Genomic DNA, 18,693 nt, shown 5'->3' on the forward strand with positions numbered 1-18,693 from the left:
CCACAGACTTAAAAATAAAGGGAAAAAAACAGAGTAATATAACTTAAGAAATATAACTGGCAAATACAATTAAAGCTATACAAAAATGTGACCACCTAACATTTGATAAACATTTCAAATACTTATCTAGCCAAGTGTTCTAAGTTTCATTTTAGGATATAACGACTTGAAATAATTTTAGATTTAAACACCCTAGATTAGCATACAAGAGGTAAATTCAGCTTTTTAATTAAGATCCTAATTTCCACACTATTTGAGGAATGGGTAGTACAGTTATTTTAACATATAAAAGGATGTCTCTGAACTTTTAAGCCAAAAGGTTAAAAACATGCCCTCTCCCCTGCAGGCTGCAATGATTTTTACTTTCAGTTCCAAAAGGTAAATTAAGACAGCATTTTACTGCTGAAAAATAAGGTCTTCACTCCAATCCTAACAGTAAAAAATCAAATAAAATAAGCCTCTTCTCAGCTCATTAACTTAAAAAAGGAAAACACCTTTTCAAATTAATATCTCCAAATACAGAGTAAAACCTGTGAGAGCCAGAACTCGATGGGACTGCCTTATTTTTCTGGGTCTCACAAGTTTCCGCTTTTGGCAAGGTGCAGTCTTATCACTTTTCTATTGCTCTATTTTGTGGAAAATACTTGAGTTTTCCTTTTCTGACAGGTTTCCACCTTACACAGGTTCCAGCTTTTGAGGGTTTTACTGCAGAGATTTTCAACGAATATAAATATATCCTATTGATACAACCACCATTATCTGTTTGTAACCCATGTACAAGGCTGGGATAGACTGAAGAGGAATTTTTCAGAATGGACTTCATAAACAAACAATACGATCAAACTACACCTTTATTACATGTCTTAACCCCCCCCAAACAGCTATAAAATGCATTTCAAATTCTTGAAAATCATTAGAACATAATACTCTTGGGGGGGGGGGAGTTAATTAAATATCTTAAGCCATTTATGAAACAGAAATATCACCAGGATGTTTAAGGAGAAAATAATTTTCTGAAAATTTAACATTTATTATTTCTCCAATATACATTAACAGAATTTTTGTACTGTGCTCATTCTGAGAGTTTTTATTATTCTGTGAGAAGTAAGAACATCATCACCATGGATCACACCATATCTTTTACCTTGACTACCTTTTGTTTTAAAATCCAATAAAAATCAGCATATTTTTAAAATACGTCCAAAATAGCCATAATGCAAGTATGATCTTCAATTAAATTTGAGTAGATACTATCAGAAGTTTTTTTAAGAGAATTTTGGTCAACTGATTCTACCCACTTAACATCTCAATAACTTCAATATCTTTTACTCATACCAAAATAACAAACAAAATTCCTTCTGTAGAGGTGTGGGTATTTACTTTCTGCCTGTCACATCCCCAGCTCATGTTCACTCTTAGCCAGCTCTCTCCAAGGAAAATAAAGAGCAAACCTAAGACACATTATCAATAACTAAATTAGTGGTATATCATGAGGCAAAGCACAGCTTCAGGGATTGTTCTCTGATTTTTTAAGGATAAAGCAAGGTGGGGCTGGAGGAAATTGTTGGGGATACAAGTTGATGCACAGCATAGCCAAGAAAACATATGATATTGGCCAGCTGAGGAGCTACTTCAAGGTAGCATTATGTACCAAAGGGGGTTGAAAAATAGGGAATAAATAATCAAAAAACTTTTAGCTTGTGTGGGAAAAGCATCAGGGCTGTTGTGGTTGAATGGAAAATGCCAACTGGAAATAAAATTAAGTCCCTGAGATATTTATTTAAATCAGGAGAGAAGAACATGATGTTGGAAGGGACAACTGGGACAGCAGGCCTACCTAATGTGCCATCCCTCCCTTTATGTCTGTATTCAGTTATGTTTTTATTTTATTCTCACTTTTATTTATGTCTTATCCCTCTATACCACTTTTCTCTCAGTCTTTTGTTCTTACTGAACAAAACGAGAAATTATAGCATGTTTTAGTCTTTTGAATTTTTCTCTCAACACTCTCAATTTGATCTTAATTGGTTGAAAATTGCTCTTCAGGTGTAGCTCTTAATTGCTTCTTTCAGTCAACAACTCTTGAGAAAAATCTACACTAACAAATAATCACAGTAAAGTTATTACATTCCTTGTACTTAATATATTTCCATATAATTCCCACAATTCCTGAATGAACAGTTCAGCACAAAACTGAACACAACTTGAAAACAAATGAAAACCATTTTTCCTGATTAAAATTTATCTCCCAATATGAAAGTGATTACCTGTCCAAAAGGCACAAAAGGAGGTGGTCCACCTTCGGTTCCAATATTGCTTCTATTATGTTTTGACAAGCTCTGTAAGACAAGTGAGTCATTAAAAAAAGATTATACATAGAAATATATTTACAACACGCATAACATACTGGGAAGCCTGGTGGTGCACTGGTTAAGAGCTCAGCTGCTAACCAAAAGGCTGGCAGTTCGAGTCCACCAGCCATTCCTTAGAAACCCTATAGGGCAGTTCTCCTGTCCTATAGGGTCATTATGAGTTCGAATCAACTCGACGGCAATGGGATTGGTTTTAGTTTGGTATAACATACCAGGAATCTACTTCCTTTAATAGATTTTTACAAGAAACTGGAAAAAAAGCCCATTGCAAATTATTTCAAATTACATATTTGATTCCTAAATGCAATAATTATCCAAAGGTTTCCCCCTCATCTTCCCTTACCAAACATATATTTGCATGTAGTTTTCAGAAATATTTTTCAAGCTGTGTCCCAAAAGAGCAAACAGAGTTAAAAAAATACAAAAAAAACCCTCCTCAACAAGAAGTCAATTAAAAGATAACAAATTTTGGTAACAAGTATTTCACTTTAAAGCATAGTAAAACTATAACCTGACATAAATATTGCATGGTTATTAATGTTCAAATCTGGAAATTATCTTTAAAGTTTCTGTATATACAATCTAATACTAAACACGTACTGGAAAAGAAGGTTTCTGTTATAGTTTACAGTATGAATATTACTTTAATTACAGTAAGCTAATAGGGGAAACCCTGGTGGCATAGTGGTTAAGTGTTACGGCTCCTAACCAAAACGTCCGCAGTTCAAACCTACCAGGCACTCCTTGGAAACTCTATGGGGCCAGTCCTACTCTGTCCTATAGGGTCGCTATGAGTCGGAATTGACTTGACGTCAATGGGTTTGTTTTTTTTTATCCTTAATAGGGTATTGTTTTTTTAAAATAATAAGATTAAATATTTCACTGTTCATCAGTAAAAATAAAATTTCAAAACCCACTGATTTTAGTATTTTCTCCCTAACTCTTAATTTTAGGATTAGAGAGACATTAACGTATTGTAAAAATGGGAAAAAAATCCTCTTAGCAAATGCAATTTCTGATATAAAAGTCTTTCAGGAAGACTCCTTCCAGTCACCTATTCCTCTTGTATCTTTTGTTTTTGAAGAGTTAACAAATATACCATGCTTTAAGCATTAGTTGTTTAACACGATTTCAACCCTTTGTGCATTTTTCACAGTTATCATTACAGAATATATATTTAAAATATGACCTATATTATTAGGTAAAATATAAAGTTAAAAAATCACTGTGTGCACTTCCAAGCATATAGCAGAGCTCCCACATTATGGAAAAACTATTATGTAATTTATGGAGATTATATAAAAAGCAGTATAAGACAAAAGACAACAGTGGCATTCAGTTTATTGAGCAAAGAATAATTTAAACTGTATAGGAATACCACGTTTCTTTACAATCTGTATATATAATATTAACCTGTTATATAATATTAAAAATATAATTTTTTTTTTAATCAGAAAATGCAGAAAATTACATGCGAGTTCTTTCCATGCTTTTAATTTAGATATAAGAAAAAGATCATTCGACAGCTGTAAAATCCAAAAACCATTGCCATGGAGTCTACTCTGACTCATGGAGACCCCATGATTCACAGCAGAAGTGAGCATAGGGTTTTCAAAGGCTGTTACCTTTCAGAAGCAGGCTGCAGGCCTTTCTTCCTAGGTGCTTAAACAATTGCACCACCCAGAGACTCCTAAACAGCTATAAATCATTTCAATTTATAAGTCCTTAAAAAGGATCACACATGTTGCCAATAACAGCATCTCTCAATACAGGTTATACAATTAAAAAGATGCTACGGGATCTCACTTCGTAGCTCCCCTGATGAAGGTATAAGAACCACAGTTAACCTGCCTCTAAAAACAACTAGACATCTGGACAACATATAAGGAACAGCTGTTTTAAGACACAGAACAACAGACAGTACAGGGCTGTGATTCCCGAGAGAAACGAAAACACAAGGTAGGCTCTGGCTTTCTCCTTGGAGGCATGACACAGACAGAAAGCACAGAGAGCTAAACTGAGGGCACAGATATCATAGTTAAAAAGGCTGAGGCAACAGGAAGCTGTGGGGCAGAGTTTCCTAAAGAGAAACCTTTATAATTAGGCACTCCTGAAATCTGTATGGGAGTTCCCTTGAGAACTAAGTGGAGCAAAAAAACAATATGGAGTTGTAAAGTGAAGGATTCCCATAGCTCCCACAGGGTAAAGAGACTTTCCAGCTCTGACCACCAGCAGTGAAGAGTTGTTGGTGATCATTCAGAGCACTGAGTCAAAATCCAGAGGGCTAAACAATATTTAGGATCAAGACTACTCAAAATACCTCTTTCAAAGCTTTAGTAGATGTCTTGAAGGGATCAAACTTATCTGCCACACACAAGTACCTTACTGCTTAAAAAAAACAAAAAAATACCAAAGCTAAATCCTATACTTGCTGTTATGAATTGAACTGTGTTGTCTAAAAATGTGTGTCAACTTGGCTAGTTCATGATTCCCAGTATTGTGTGATTGTTCACCATTTTGTTATCTGATGGGATTTTCCTATGTGTTATAAATCCTATCTCTATGATGTTAATGAGGTGGGATTAGCAGCAGTTATGTTAATGAGGAAGCACTCAAACTTCAAGATTAGGTTGTGTCTTAAATTAACCTCTTTTGAGATACAAAGAGAGAAGTGAGCAGAGAGACACGGGGACCTCGTACCACCAAGAAAGTAGTGCCAGGAGCAGAGCGCGTCCTTTGGACCCAGTCCCTGCGCAGAGAAGCTCCTAAACCAGGGGAAGATTAATGACAAGGAATGTCCAGAGCTGACAGAGTGAGAAAGCCTTTCCCTGACGTTGATGCCCTGAATTCTGACTTCTAGCCTCCTAGACTGTGAGAGAATAAATTTCTCTTTGTTAAAGCCATCCATTTGTAGTATTTCTGTTATAGCAGCACTACGTAGGACATTTGCTAAAGGAAGATAACAAAATCTAGACACTCAACAATAACCTACATCAGAACATCACAAAAACCTACCAAGCATGCTAAAAAAGAGGAGAGCATGACTTGTACCTATTTTAAAAAATAGTAGGAACAGAGCCAGAGATAAAAAAAAAAAGATGACAGAACTAGCAACAAGTGTGTTATGCAGCTATATCAACTATGTACAATTATTTAAATAAAAATATTAACGCCATGAGACAAAATACGGAAGATATATAAAAGAATCAAACGGAACTTCCAGAGAAGAAAAAACTATCAGAAATGAAAATCTCATTGGATGGAATTAAGAGCAAATTAGACAGTGCAGGAGTAAAGATCAGTGAACTTGGAGGCAGAGTAATCGAATCTATCAAAATGAAATTAAAGAGAAAGCCCTGATTAAAAAAAAAAATGAACAAAACTTCAGTGACTTGTGAAAAATAATAAGCAGTTGAACATATATATATTTGAAGTCATGAAAGGAGAGTGGGGGAGTGGACAGAAAAAAAATATTTGTAGAAATAATGGCCACAGTTTTCCAAATTTGATGAAAATAATAAACGCACAAACTGAAGAAGTTCAATGAATAGCAAGCAAGATAAAGAAACACACAGGAACCATACCAAGGAATATCATAATCAAACAATCAAACTTCTGAAAACCAATAAGAAGAAAATGTCAAAAGTAGGCAGAGAAAAGGCATACTATCTAAGGAGGATGACTATAAACTTTTTATCCTTAAAAAATAAAGGAAAACAGTTTCGGGGGGGGGGGGAGCCAAAATACTTCATCACCAGCAGATCTAAGCTACATGATATACAAAAAGAAACTTGATCTTCACAAAGGAATGAAGAGAGCCAGAAACAGTAAATTTGTCAGTAAATATAATTTTTTTTAATTTCTTTAAACGCTAAGTGACTGTTTACAGGAAAAAATAACAATGTTTCATGGGCTTATGCACATAATAACTTCTACACATATGTTTTTATCAGCATTATTTATAAAAGCCTGAAAGTGAGAACAACCCAATTGTCTATCAACTGATGAATGAATAAAATATGCTACATCCATACAATGGAATACTATTCAATAATAAAATGGAAGTACTGATACATGCTACAACATGGATCAATCATGAAAATACTGTGCAAAGTTAAAGAAGCCAGTCTTATTTCTTTCAGATGAAATGTTCAGAATAGGCAAATCTAATGAGACAACCACTAGATTAGTGGTTGCCTAGGGCTGGGCATTTAGGAAAATCAAGGTGTGGCTGTTAATGATACAGGTATTTTTTTGTGGGGTGATGAAAATGTTCTAAAATTGATTGTGATGATTGTGACACAACTCTGTGACTATACTATTAACCACTGAATTGCACACTTTAAACCTGTAAATTACATGTTACAGAAATTATTTCTCAATAAAACTGTTACCAAAAAATACAAATTATCTGAACACTAATTAAATGACAGAGGTTGTTAGTTTGGATAAAAAAGCAAGGCCTAATTATATGTTACCTATATGAAATCCACTTTAAATATAATGATAAAAGAATGGAAAACCATATACCATACAAACACTAAGAATAAGAAGGATATACCTCCAAACACTGAACAGAAAAATTATCATACAAACACTAAGAATAAGAAGGATATACCTCCAAACACTGAACAGAAAAATTATCATACAAATTAGAATTCAAAGACGGAGTATTTCATAATGGCAAAGGGGGAGTTCATTACAAAGCTATAAGATACCTAAATGTGTAAGCCCCCTATAAGAGATCTTCAAAATATATGAAGCAAAAAATAATAAAGATCAAAGAAAATAAACTAAACTAATAAACTAAACCACATTAAAGTGAGGAATTTCAAACTTTCTCAGTAATTAAAGGAAGGAGGAGCGAAAAAATCAGTTAGGATTTAGAAGAATTGAACAATACTATCAGCCAAGAGTCCTTGGCCTAATTTATATTCTAGAACACTCCATCCAACAACAGAATGTACATAGTTCTCAAGTATACATGGAACATTCACCAAGACAGACTTTGTGCTGGACCAAAAATCAAGCCTTAATAAATTTAAAAGCATTCACATAATACAGAAAAAATCCTCAAACCATAACAGAATTAAATCATAAATAAATAATCTAAAAGATATCTGAAATTTCAAAAGTATTGGCAAATGAACATTTCCAAATGATTCATGGGTGAAAGAAAATATCAGAAGGAAAAGCTGGATTGAATGAAAATGAAAATATAACATAAAATTTGTATGATGTAGCTAAATAATGTTTAGAAAATAATTTATAGTTTTAAATGCTTGCACTAAAAAAGAACAGTCTAAACTTAATATGAGATCCATCATTTTGAGCAGAAGTGTCAGGTAGGTTTTGAAATTCATAAACATCAAAAATTATATGGTCTACAAATAAGAGGCAGAGGTGGTATTCCATTGACAAATAAATATTACAGTATTATGCAGTATTCTTTAAAATTTTTTCTAGCTTCCTCACTTCTTAGATAAGACAAAGACTACAGTTAACACCTAGTAAATGAAACTCAGAAAATGACGACCACATGCTAGCTGTGTAGTAAATGTAGCAAGAGCATGACATCACATTCTATCACAGTTAGGGTCCCCTCCCAACTGTTCAAGCTTCCGCATGTTGTCTGAAGACATCTTGAGAGCCTGTGTCAAACGTCTCTCTGAAATTCACGTGCACTACATGTCTACATTTTTTTCCCCTAAAACAAGGTTTGTGTGTGAGTGGGCAAGTGGAGGAGGCAGAAGGAAGTTAATCAGAATCACACGGTAGAGAGCTTTTTTCCAAACCATTTCTCTATCACTGCCACAGTGAACCACTGTTAACTGGCATCAGTATATTATCTTCCTCAGGTGTGTGTACATATAATAAACGTGAAATCATTCAGTCTCCAGAAGTAAAAATAATTTGAAAATATTGATATTTTTGAGACTAAACACTGTGATCACACCTAAAAATATGATATGCTAGAAGGATCATAGATTTTGGAATCCAACGTACACAGTTTAGAAACCCAGCTGCTCCTGTTTCCTCATCTATAAAATGAGTATGATAATACCCACCTCATGAAAAACAAAATACATATGAAGTGTACACCAAAATACCAAGCACACAGTAGATGCTTAATAAAAGTAGCTCTTTGTTACGGTTACTGTTAAGCATCCTACTAGTTTAAACAACAACAACCAAAGAATAAGAAGAGAGGAAAAAAAAAAAAGAATGTAAAGGGAACAGTGCAGGGAACCCAGGAAAAAACAGGAGACTTAATTAAGAAATGTATGAGATGATATCTAAATAATAGAGAAAACTTACTACTATTCTATTTTCCTCTGGAAAAATTACATTAATATGAACATTAACAAGAATTAAAACTAACTAAATAAAAATATACATTAGTTAAAAAATATCAAAATGAAAAGTTAGTCTAAGTATAAAGAAAGTATGAAGCAAAAAAAGATCTGGCATTTGGGGACACTAAAATGTTACAAAATTATACTACTTTGTAAATCATATCTAGTACAGAACATCCTTGAACCTGTCTTTGTCAAACATACAAAAAGCATTAAGCTTTGAGTTTTTTCTTCACCTTTCTGTAGCCATTTGCCATTTAAACACTTGCATGTAGTTTAAATCCTGCCCGATGCTCTCTTTTCCTATTTATTTTGTCAGAATATTTAGAACTCCCTTCTTTTTGAAATGAAATCCATGGTTCATGATTTCCATCTGTACATTTGTTAAGGGATCACCCACCTGCCAGATGCCCAAGTAACTGAGCTCTCCATGGTTGCTACATTGCTATGGTTACCAAACCAAAACTATAAACATCATAGAGAACTATAACCACATTAGGGTATTTTCAAATTCTCTTTAAAGTAGATTTTTACCATCCCCTAACAAGGAATACTAACATGGCTTTCAGGAAACATATACTACAACATCTGAAGGATGATTAAACTGTGTGTGTGTGTGTGTGTATGTGTGTGTTGGGGGTGAGTGAGGCAGGTCCTTCAAATGCTTAATGTTTAACTGACTTTACAATTGGTGACTCAATTGGTGGAAACATTATGTAAGATATTGCTCTGATGAGAACATTGATCACACTTCAAAAATCTCTAATAACAACAATAACATATCAACTTATGAAAGGGTCACACGAATGGGTGGAATTTCTCAAGAAAATTCAAGTTCACAAACTTGACTATTTATGTAAAAATATTAAGCCACTTCTGAATTATTTGTTTTGTGCCATTTTCAATTAAACAATGGAATTGTGGGATATTATCTGATACAGTCCAAAATATAGCACATTAATACAGTAAACCTGTGAAAGCTGGAATCTGTGTAAGGGGGACACCTATCAGTGAAGGAAAACTCAAATATTTTCCACCAAAATAACTGCTTCAGCCTAATAAATATCCTCTGAAAGCTAGAGCCTGAGAGATGGGGATGGAATCAGAAAACGGTTGGTATTGCAACCTGAATATGAGGACGTGCAGATGCAAAAGCAGGAACTAGTCCCAAAAAGTACAAGAGTCAGAGATAAAGGCAAAGTCTTCCACTTCCTTTCGCACTGTTGCTGCCCGTGAGTGCGTACTGTGCATCGCTACCGGTGTCTGAATACATCTGTTCCTTATAGTTTTGCCTTTTTTTGTTCTTTGTTTTTTTGCCTGTAAATTTTTCCAGCGAAGAACAACATCCATGAATTTGGAAGAAGGTAAGAGATAATAATAAATTTCTTTATTTTCATTAAAATCTAGCAAAGCACACTTTTTTCCCCTTGTCTTGAGAGGTTTTACTCTTTTCCTGACCTTTAATTTTTAGTTTTTCCTTTAGCTATTTTATTTTGATACATGTTATTACAATTTTCAAAATCTACCCCATTTTCTTGAAACTTTTTCCTTCAAAATTTCTTGTTTTGCCCAGAAAATAGAGAAGCATTTCCTCACTTAGCACATTCAGTGTCTGTACAAAAGCAAAAACATTCTTCTCACATCATTTTTTTTCTTAAATATTTCACTGAAGTGTGCTAACTTTATCATGTAATGATGTTAATAGCGTTCATCTTCTTCATTTTGTTCGAGATATCCACATTTTCGAGATCATAAACTCCTTAGTTTTTATAAGAACTTCTTTCCTTCTTTAAAAAAAATTTTATTCCTTCATAGCCACAGACAGAGAGTAGAAATGCATCTCTGAAAGTAAAGTTTGAAGTTGTCAAAATGATAACCAAAGAGAAAAAGACCAGCAAGGAAGGTGTAATTAAGTTTAAGTGTGGCAAAATGCAAATTTACTCAATTACCAAAGAAAAGGATAAAATAAGTGAAAAAGACATGACTGGCACCAACATAAACATCAAGAAAGGAAGGAATGGAAATTACGCACAAATGGAAATTATCCAGAAATCAACAAATCTGGTTTTGAGTGGTTCCTTCAAACCTTTGCCAAAAATATTCCCATTTCAGGGCCTATCCTGCAATCAGAGGAGAATGAAATGGTGACACTTTTAAAAGTTGATGGATTCTCTCTCCAATGGGTGGCTTCAGAGGCTCAAAAAGAAAACATAGCATCACTTGCATGCAGCATGTGGGGAGTCAAACAAAGTTGACAAAGACATTGTTCAAAACTGCTTCACAAAATTAAAAGAGATCATAAGGGGTTACGATTCTCAGACATCACAAACATGAATGAGACTGCTCTATTTTACAGGGTAATGCTAAGAAAAAAAAAAAAAATAGGACCCTGAAAATGCAGGGGGTGGGGAATGCTTATGGGGTCACTTTTTGAAAGAGTGGCTTACCATCCTCTTGATCACCTTTGCAGATGGGACATTTGAGAAACCATGGGTAACTGGAAAGAGCGAGGAACCACAGTGCTTCAAAATATTGAAATTAATTAGCTTTCAATAGAATGGAAATGAAATAAAAAAGTTTGGATGATGGAAGCAATTTACAAAGAGTTTTTAAATAAACTCAACAGCAGCACAAAAAAACAAAATCAGAGCATTCTTTTGTTTGTTGACAATGCTACTTGTCATCGGTCACTGTCTCTGTCCAATATTAAATTTTTTTCTACCATCCACGATGTTGGTCCTATAATACCTGGATAATGGCATTATTCAAAATATTAAAGTGAACTACAGCAAGTTATGTCTTCAAAAAGTGATTGCCAACATTGAGATGTGTATGATGGCATCTAAGATTTCGGGGAAAATCTATGTCCTTGATGCAATTTCATTTCTTAAGCAATTGATCGAAATGATCAAGGAAGAAACCATAAGAAAATGCTTTAAGAATTGTGGTTTCTTATTTAGCAGTGGTGATAGTATACAAAATGAAACCGTTATCAAGCCTGATAACATCATACAGATTCAAGATGCAATAAATGACATTTATAGTGATGTTTCAGAAAATAGGGTCAGTGCTACATCATACACTGATATCAACAAAGAGACTGTCACAGGAATGGACGATGGGAGCCAGAAAGAAACTGTAGATGAGCAATCTGGAGATGATGAGGAACTACCATTAGAAGAGCCAGAACCTTTAAGTCAAACACAAGTTATCAGCAATATAAAGGCTTTGAAGGAATTTGAAAAAGATAAAGGAGGCCTAGAGTTTTTTGATAAGTATAGACTTAGAAATTTATTCCATCAAAAAATCAAAACAAACTAAACAGTTGACATTAGATGTTTTTATTAAAAAGTAACTTTTACCTATATCTTCGAGTAGTATATGTACAAATCTGCACATAATCTGAATAAACGTGTAAACCATAAAAAAGTTTCTTTTTCTGTCCTATAAAGTCACAAAGGTGTTTATGAGCTGGGATTCTTAATAGACAGCGATAGAAAAATGGTTAAGACTGCCCTCTGTCAGTGGTGGAAAACTGGCAAGACCCAGAAAAACAAGGCAGTCCCATCAAGTTCTGATTTCCACAGGTTTCACTGTGTCATAATAAATGACTACTAAGGTGTAAGGATGTGCCTATAGCTCCTTATCCATTTAACCACCCCCCACCAACACAAACAGAGTAATTTCCAAACTAAGAAAACAGGAAACAGTACTGTATAACATTCCAGAAGCTTGGTATATTGCCCCGCCCCTTGGCTCACTTCAGACAGCAGACAAGTTTCGAGAGTGGCACAAGAACACCAGTTTTCACTCAAAGATAATTAACCTCATGTGCTTTGCAATTCATTCATTCCACAAATATTTTTATATGGCCTATGACAGGTAAGCTGAGGGCTACCACTCTGGAGACAGAGTAGGGGGTAGTAGGGGAAAAACAGAACAAAACATGGGTTTGGATTCTACCCTTTCACCCATTAGCTGTCTGAACCCAAAGTAAGTTATCTACCATTTCTGAAGGTCAATTTTCTGATCTATATGGACATAATACCCTCTCACAAGACCCACGTTAGGAAGATTAAATGAGGTATATATGCAAGGGCCCACAATACCTACACATTGTACAATAAGTATTTGTAAACTTGAACAAAGATAACACAAACAACAATGTTGACCTCAAGAAGCTTAAAATCTATTAACGGAAATAAGAGACGAACAATTTAGCCCTAGGTGGAAAGCAATATACTTCATAAAATATAGATAAAATATTCCAAGAATTCAATAACAGAGCAACTATTTTCTGAATGCACCACTTTGTGAAGGGTTTAAAAGCATGGCGAGGATTTGGCCGTGCACAGATTACAGTATCAGTACTACCAAAAAAAAAAAAAAAAAAACCGTTGCTGTGGAGTCAATTCCGACTCATAACAACGCTATAGGACAAAGGAGAACTGCCCCATAGAGTTTCCAAGGTGCACTTAGTGGATTTGAACTGTCGACCTTTTGGTTAGCAGCCATAGCTTTTAACCACTACACCACCAGGGTTTCCAATCAGTACTACCCATACCAAAAAAACAAAACCAGTACTAGTTGCTGTTAAATCAGCTTCAACTCATGGTAATCCCATGTGTGTCAGAGTAGAGTTATGCAATAGAGGGTATTCAATGGCTGATTTTTTGGGAGTAGATTGCCATGCCTTTCTTCCGAGGTGCCTCTAGTTGGACTCACAATACTTCCAACCTTTGCTTGGCAGAAGAGCATGTTAAATGTTTGTACCATCCACAGATTCCATGGAGAGATCAGGAGAGAGAAAATAAAATGAATAACATTAAAGTGGGAAAACCATTTTTTCCCCCCCAAAATCATAACTGAGGGAAGCATAGAGAATCAAAGATTAACTAGTTCCATTCGGCTAGAACAAAATTTATGTGAAAGAATTTAGAAAATTAAAAAGCTAAACTGGAATTAGGACTAGGTTATAAATGGCCTTGAACATTAAGTTAAGGCATTTGAAATAAAAGTGGGGTATAACATGCTCTGAGCTATGTGTTTTGGCAGAACTTCACAAAATACACTGTTGTTGTTGTTACGTGCCGTTGAGTCGGTTCCAACTCATAGCGACCCTATGTGCAACAAAACGAAACACCACCCCCGGTCCTGAGCCAACCTTACAATCACTGTTATGCTTGAGCTCATTGTTGAAGCCACTGTATCAATCCACCTTGATGAGGGTCTTCCTCTTTTCCGCTGACCCTGTACTCTGCCAAGCATGATGTCCTTCTCCAAGGACTGATCCCTCCCTGACAACATGTCCAAACTATGTAAGACACAGTCTCGCCATCCTTGCTTCTAAGGAGCATTCTGGTTGTACTTCTTCTAAGACATATTTGTTCGTTCTTTGGCAGTCCATGGTATATTCAATATTTTTCACCAACACCACAATTCGAAGGCGTCAATTCTTCTTCAGTCTTCCTTATTCGTTGTCCAGCTTTCACATGCATATGATGCAATTGAAAATACCATGGCTTGGGTCAGACGCACCTTAGTCTTCAAGGTGACATCTTTGCTCTTCAACACTTTAAAGAGGTCCTTTGCAGCAGATTTGCCCAATGCAACGCGTCTTTTGATTTCTTGATTGCTGCTTCCAAGGCTGTTGATTGTGGATCCAAGTAAAATGAAATCCTTGACAACTTCAAACTTTTCTCCGTTTATCATGATGTTGCTTATTGGTCCAGTTGTGAGGATTTTTGTTTTCGTTATGTTGAGATGCAATCCAAACTGAAGGCTGTGGTCTTTGATCCTCATTAGTAACTGCTTCAAATCCTCTTCACTTTCAGCAAGCAAGGTTGTGTCATCTGCATAACGCAGGTTGTTAATGAGTCTTCCTCCAATCCTGATGCCCCATTCTTCTTCGCATAGTCCAGCTTCTTGGATTATTTGCTCAGCATACAGATTGAATACGTATGGTGAAAGAAGGCAGCCCTGACGCACACATTTCCTCACTTTAAACCAATCAGTATCCCCTTGTTCTCTACAAACAACCGCCTCTTGATCTATGTAAAGGCTCTTCATGAGCACAATTAAGTGTTCCAGAATTCCCATTCTTCGAAATGTTATCCATGGTTTGTTATGATCCACACAGTCGAATGCCTTTGCATAGTCAATAAAACACAGGTAAACATCCTTCTGGTATTCTCTGCTTTCAGCCAGGATCCATCTGACATCAGCAATGATATCGCTGGTTCCACGTCCTCTTCTGAAACCAGCCTGAATTTCTGGCAGTTCCCTGCCCATATACTGTTGCAGCCATTTTTGAATGATCTTCAGCAAAATTTTGCTTGCATGTGATATTAATCATATTGTTCTATAATTTCCACATTCGGTTGGATCACCTTTCTTGGGAATAGGCATAAATATGGATCTCTTCCAGTCAGTTGGCCAGGAAGCTATCTTCCATATTTCTTGACATAGAAGAGTGAGCACCTCCAGCACTGCATCTGTTTGTTGAAACATCTCAATTGATATTCCATCAATTCCTGGAGCCTTGTTTGTCGCCAAAGCCTTCAGAGCAACTTGGACTTCTTCCTTAATTACCATTGCTTCCTGATCATATGCCACCTCTTGAAATGGGTGAACATCGACTAATTCTTTTTGGTATAATGACTCTGTGTATTCCTTCCATCTTCTTTTGATGCTTCCTGTGTCGTTTAATATTTTCCCCATGGAATCCTTCACTATTGCAACTCAAAGCCTGAATTTTTTCTTCAGTTCTTTCAGCTTGAGAAGTGCCGAGCGTGTTCTTCTCTTTTGGTTTTCCATCTCTAGCTCTTTGCACATATTATAATACTTTGTCTTCTCGAGAGACCCTTTGAAATCTTCTGTTCAATTATTTTACTTCATCAATTCTTCCTTTTGCTTTAGCTGCTCAATGTTCGAGAGCAAGTTTCAGAGTCTCCTCTGACATCCATCTTGGTCTTTTCTTTCTTTCCTGTCTTTTCAATAACCTATTGCTTTCTTCATGGATGATGTCCTTGATGTCATTCCACAACTCTTCTGGTCTTCGGTCAGTAGTGTTCAATGCATCAAATCTATTCTTCAGATGGTCTCTAAATCCAGGTGGTATATACTCAAGGTCATATTTTGGCTCTTGTAGACTTGCTCTGATTTTCTTCAGTTTCAGCTTGGACCTGCATAAGAGCAATTGATGGTCTGTTCCACAGTCAGCCCCTGGCCTTGTTCTGACTGATATTGAGCTTTTCCATCGTCTCGTTCCACAGATATAGTCAATTTGATTTCTGTGTGTTCCATCTAGCGAGGACCATGTGTATAGTCACCTTTTATGTTGGTGAAAGAAGGTATTTGCAATGAAGAAGTCATTGGTCTTGCAAAATTCTATCATTCCATCTCCGGCATTGTTCCTATCACCAAGGCCATATTTTCCAACTACTGATCCTTCTTTGTTTCCAACTTTCGCATTCTGATCACCAGTAATTATCAATGCATCTTGATTGCATGTTTGATCAATTTCAGACTGCAGCAGCTCATAAAAATCTTCTATTTCTTCATCTTTGGCCCTAGTGGTTGGTGCATAAATTTGAATAATAGTCCTATTAACTGGTCTTCCTTGTAGGCATATGGATATTATCCTATTACTGACAGTGTTGTACTTCAGGATACATCTTGAAACGTTCTTTTTGACGATGAATGCAACACCATTCCTCTTCAAGTTGTCATTCCCAGCATAGTAGACTGTATGATTTTCCAATTCAAAATGGCCAATACCAGTCCATTTCAGCTCACTAATGCCTAGGATATCGATGTTTATGCGTTCCATTTCATTTCTGACGATTTCCAATTTTCCTAGAGTCATACTTTGTACATTCCAGGTTCTGATTATTAATGGATGTTTGAAGCTGTTTCTTCTCATTTTGAGTCGTGCCACATTAGCAAATGAAGGTCCCAAAGGCTTTACTGCACCCACATCATTAATGTCAACTCTACTTTGAGGAGGCAGCTCTTCCCCAATCATCTTTTGAGTGCCTTCCAACCTGGGGGTCTCATCTTCCAGCACTACATCAGACAATGTCCCACTGCTATTCATAAGGTTTTCACTGGCTAATGCTTTTTTTCAGAAGGAGACTGCCAGGTCCTTCTTCCTAGTCTGTCTTAGTCTGGAAGCTCAGCTGAAACCTGTCCTCCATGGGTGACCCTGCTGGTATCTGAATACTGGTGGCATAGCTTCTAGCTTCACAGCAACACGCAAGCCCCCACAGTACGACAAACTGACAGACACATTAGAAGTTGGAAAAAAGAGAAGTGGAGAGACCAGTTATAAGAATACTGTAGTACTCCAGGCAAGAGATACTAAAGACCTGAACCACAATACTGCCACCCATCTGTCAGTGTGTCATAGTGTGGTGAATTACGTGTTGCTCTGATGCTGGGAGCTATGTCACTGGAATTTCAAATACCAGCACAGTCATCCATGGTAGACAGGTTTCAACGGAGCTTCCAGACGAAGACAAGGAAGAAAGGACTGGTGATCCACTTCTGAATATTAGTCAATGAAAGGCACGTGGATCACAACAGAACAGTGTCCAAAGCATTTGCTTTGCACATACCATCAGGAAATATCAATTGCTGAAGGAAGACATCATGACATCATGACAGGTGAAGTAGAAGGCCAACAACGGGGTGTGGGAGACCATCAGTGAGAGGGACTGGCTCACTCGCTGGTACAATACACTCAAACATGCTGGCAATCATGAGGATGACGTAGGACTGGGCAACACCTCATTCCGTTGTACATAAGGTGGCCATGAGTCAGCATCAATTCAATGGCAGCCATCTCTTTAAATGACAATAAGGGCAATGGAACAGGACGGAGGCGGGGGGGGGGGCCTCATATAAGAGATTTAACTGCAGCAGTTCAGTAGAATTGGTTATTGAAAGCAAAATAGAAAAGGTACCAGGTGATCTAGATGACTGGGAGGATGAAGATATTAATGTAAATGAGCAAAACATCAGCTAACACAATGAGAAAGACAAGTACAAAAAGAACTTCGCCATCACAGTAAATTCAAACTCGATTTCAGTTGTATGCATGTGTGTATGCAGATGAGACAAATACATGTATTATATCCATATATGTGCACAACACTTCTTTTTTTTCTGCAGAAAGAATTATAAACAGATACATTACATGTAGCTTATAACTGGTATTCTGGCATTTTTGAAAATTTGTCAGTAAAGTATGATTTTTTTTTTAAATATATAATAAAATGTAACATATACAGAATAGTCCTCAACTTGCAAAGGGTTCCATTCTGACGCCCTTTAAGTTGGCTCTGACATAAGTCACATGCCTCATTTTTTTTTTTTTTTTTTTTTTTAGTTTTCATTATTATTGCTTTTTATTATCAGTATTGTTATAAATCCTATCTTTATTTGTCCTTGGAGGCTGGCATGAAAATGATAAAATCAGCAAATTTTGTGATGCAACACTGTACGTACAAACAAAAAAAACAGTCATAAGTGTGGTTTGTAATAACTTGAATACGTTGCAAGGGGGGACTACCTGTACTTATCAATCACATCTGTTTTAGAAGAAAAACATGCTTAGCAAAGGTAGTTCCTCTAAAGATCATCATGCTCCATTCTGTTCAACTATGACACAAAGGACTAATTTTACTATTCATATGAGAAAATCTCCTTAAATAAAAATAGGGAGTGCAACAAATTGTTTTAAAAGCTCAAACCATTCTTCCTGGTTTACACTTACTCTCTGTAACTCCCATTTCTCAATCAGGTGTTCCACTTCACCACCAAGAACTGTGGTATTGGAGTCATTCAAGAGCAGGAATCCGTTTTTTATGTCAACAACGCCTGAGAGCTTAATTTTGGTTCCAGGTGGTGTGTTCAGGCTAAAACAAGGAAGAAAAAGTTAAAACATGTTGAAGTTCCTCCAC

At 36.1% G+C, this 18,693-nt stretch overlaps 1 protein-coding gene across 7 annotated transcripts in view; it reads right to left on the reverse strand.

The window, feature by feature from the left end:
• TDRD3 (tudor domain containing 3) overlaps nucleotides 1–18,693 on the reverse strand; it is a 221,665-nt gene that overhangs the window by 90,049 nt on the left and 112,923 nt on the right. For all 7 annotated transcript variants that reach the window (XR_010318188.1, XR_010318187.1, XR_010318186.1 and 4 more), the window contains exons 5-6: nucleotides 18,507–18,648; nucleotides 2,268–2,339 (exon numbers count right to left, since the gene is read on the reverse strand). Coding sequence is in view for 1 of the 7 variants with exons in the window: in XM_064270056.1 (XP_064126126.1) it covers nucleotides 2,268–2,339; nucleotides 18,507–18,648 (214 nt within the window). In the remaining 6 variants the exon portion in view is untranslated. The remainder of the gene's footprint in view (nucleotides 1–2,267; nucleotides 2,340–18,506; nucleotides 18,649–18,693) is intronic.

The sequence above is a fragment of the Loxodonta africana genome, chromosome 17, assembly GCF_030014295.1.
Source record: "Loxodonta africana isolate mLoxAfr1 chromosome 17, mLoxAfr1.hap2, whole genome shotgun sequence".
NCBI classification, from domain to species: Eukaryota; Metazoa; Chordata; class Mammalia; order Proboscidea; family Elephantidae; genus Loxodonta; species Loxodonta africana.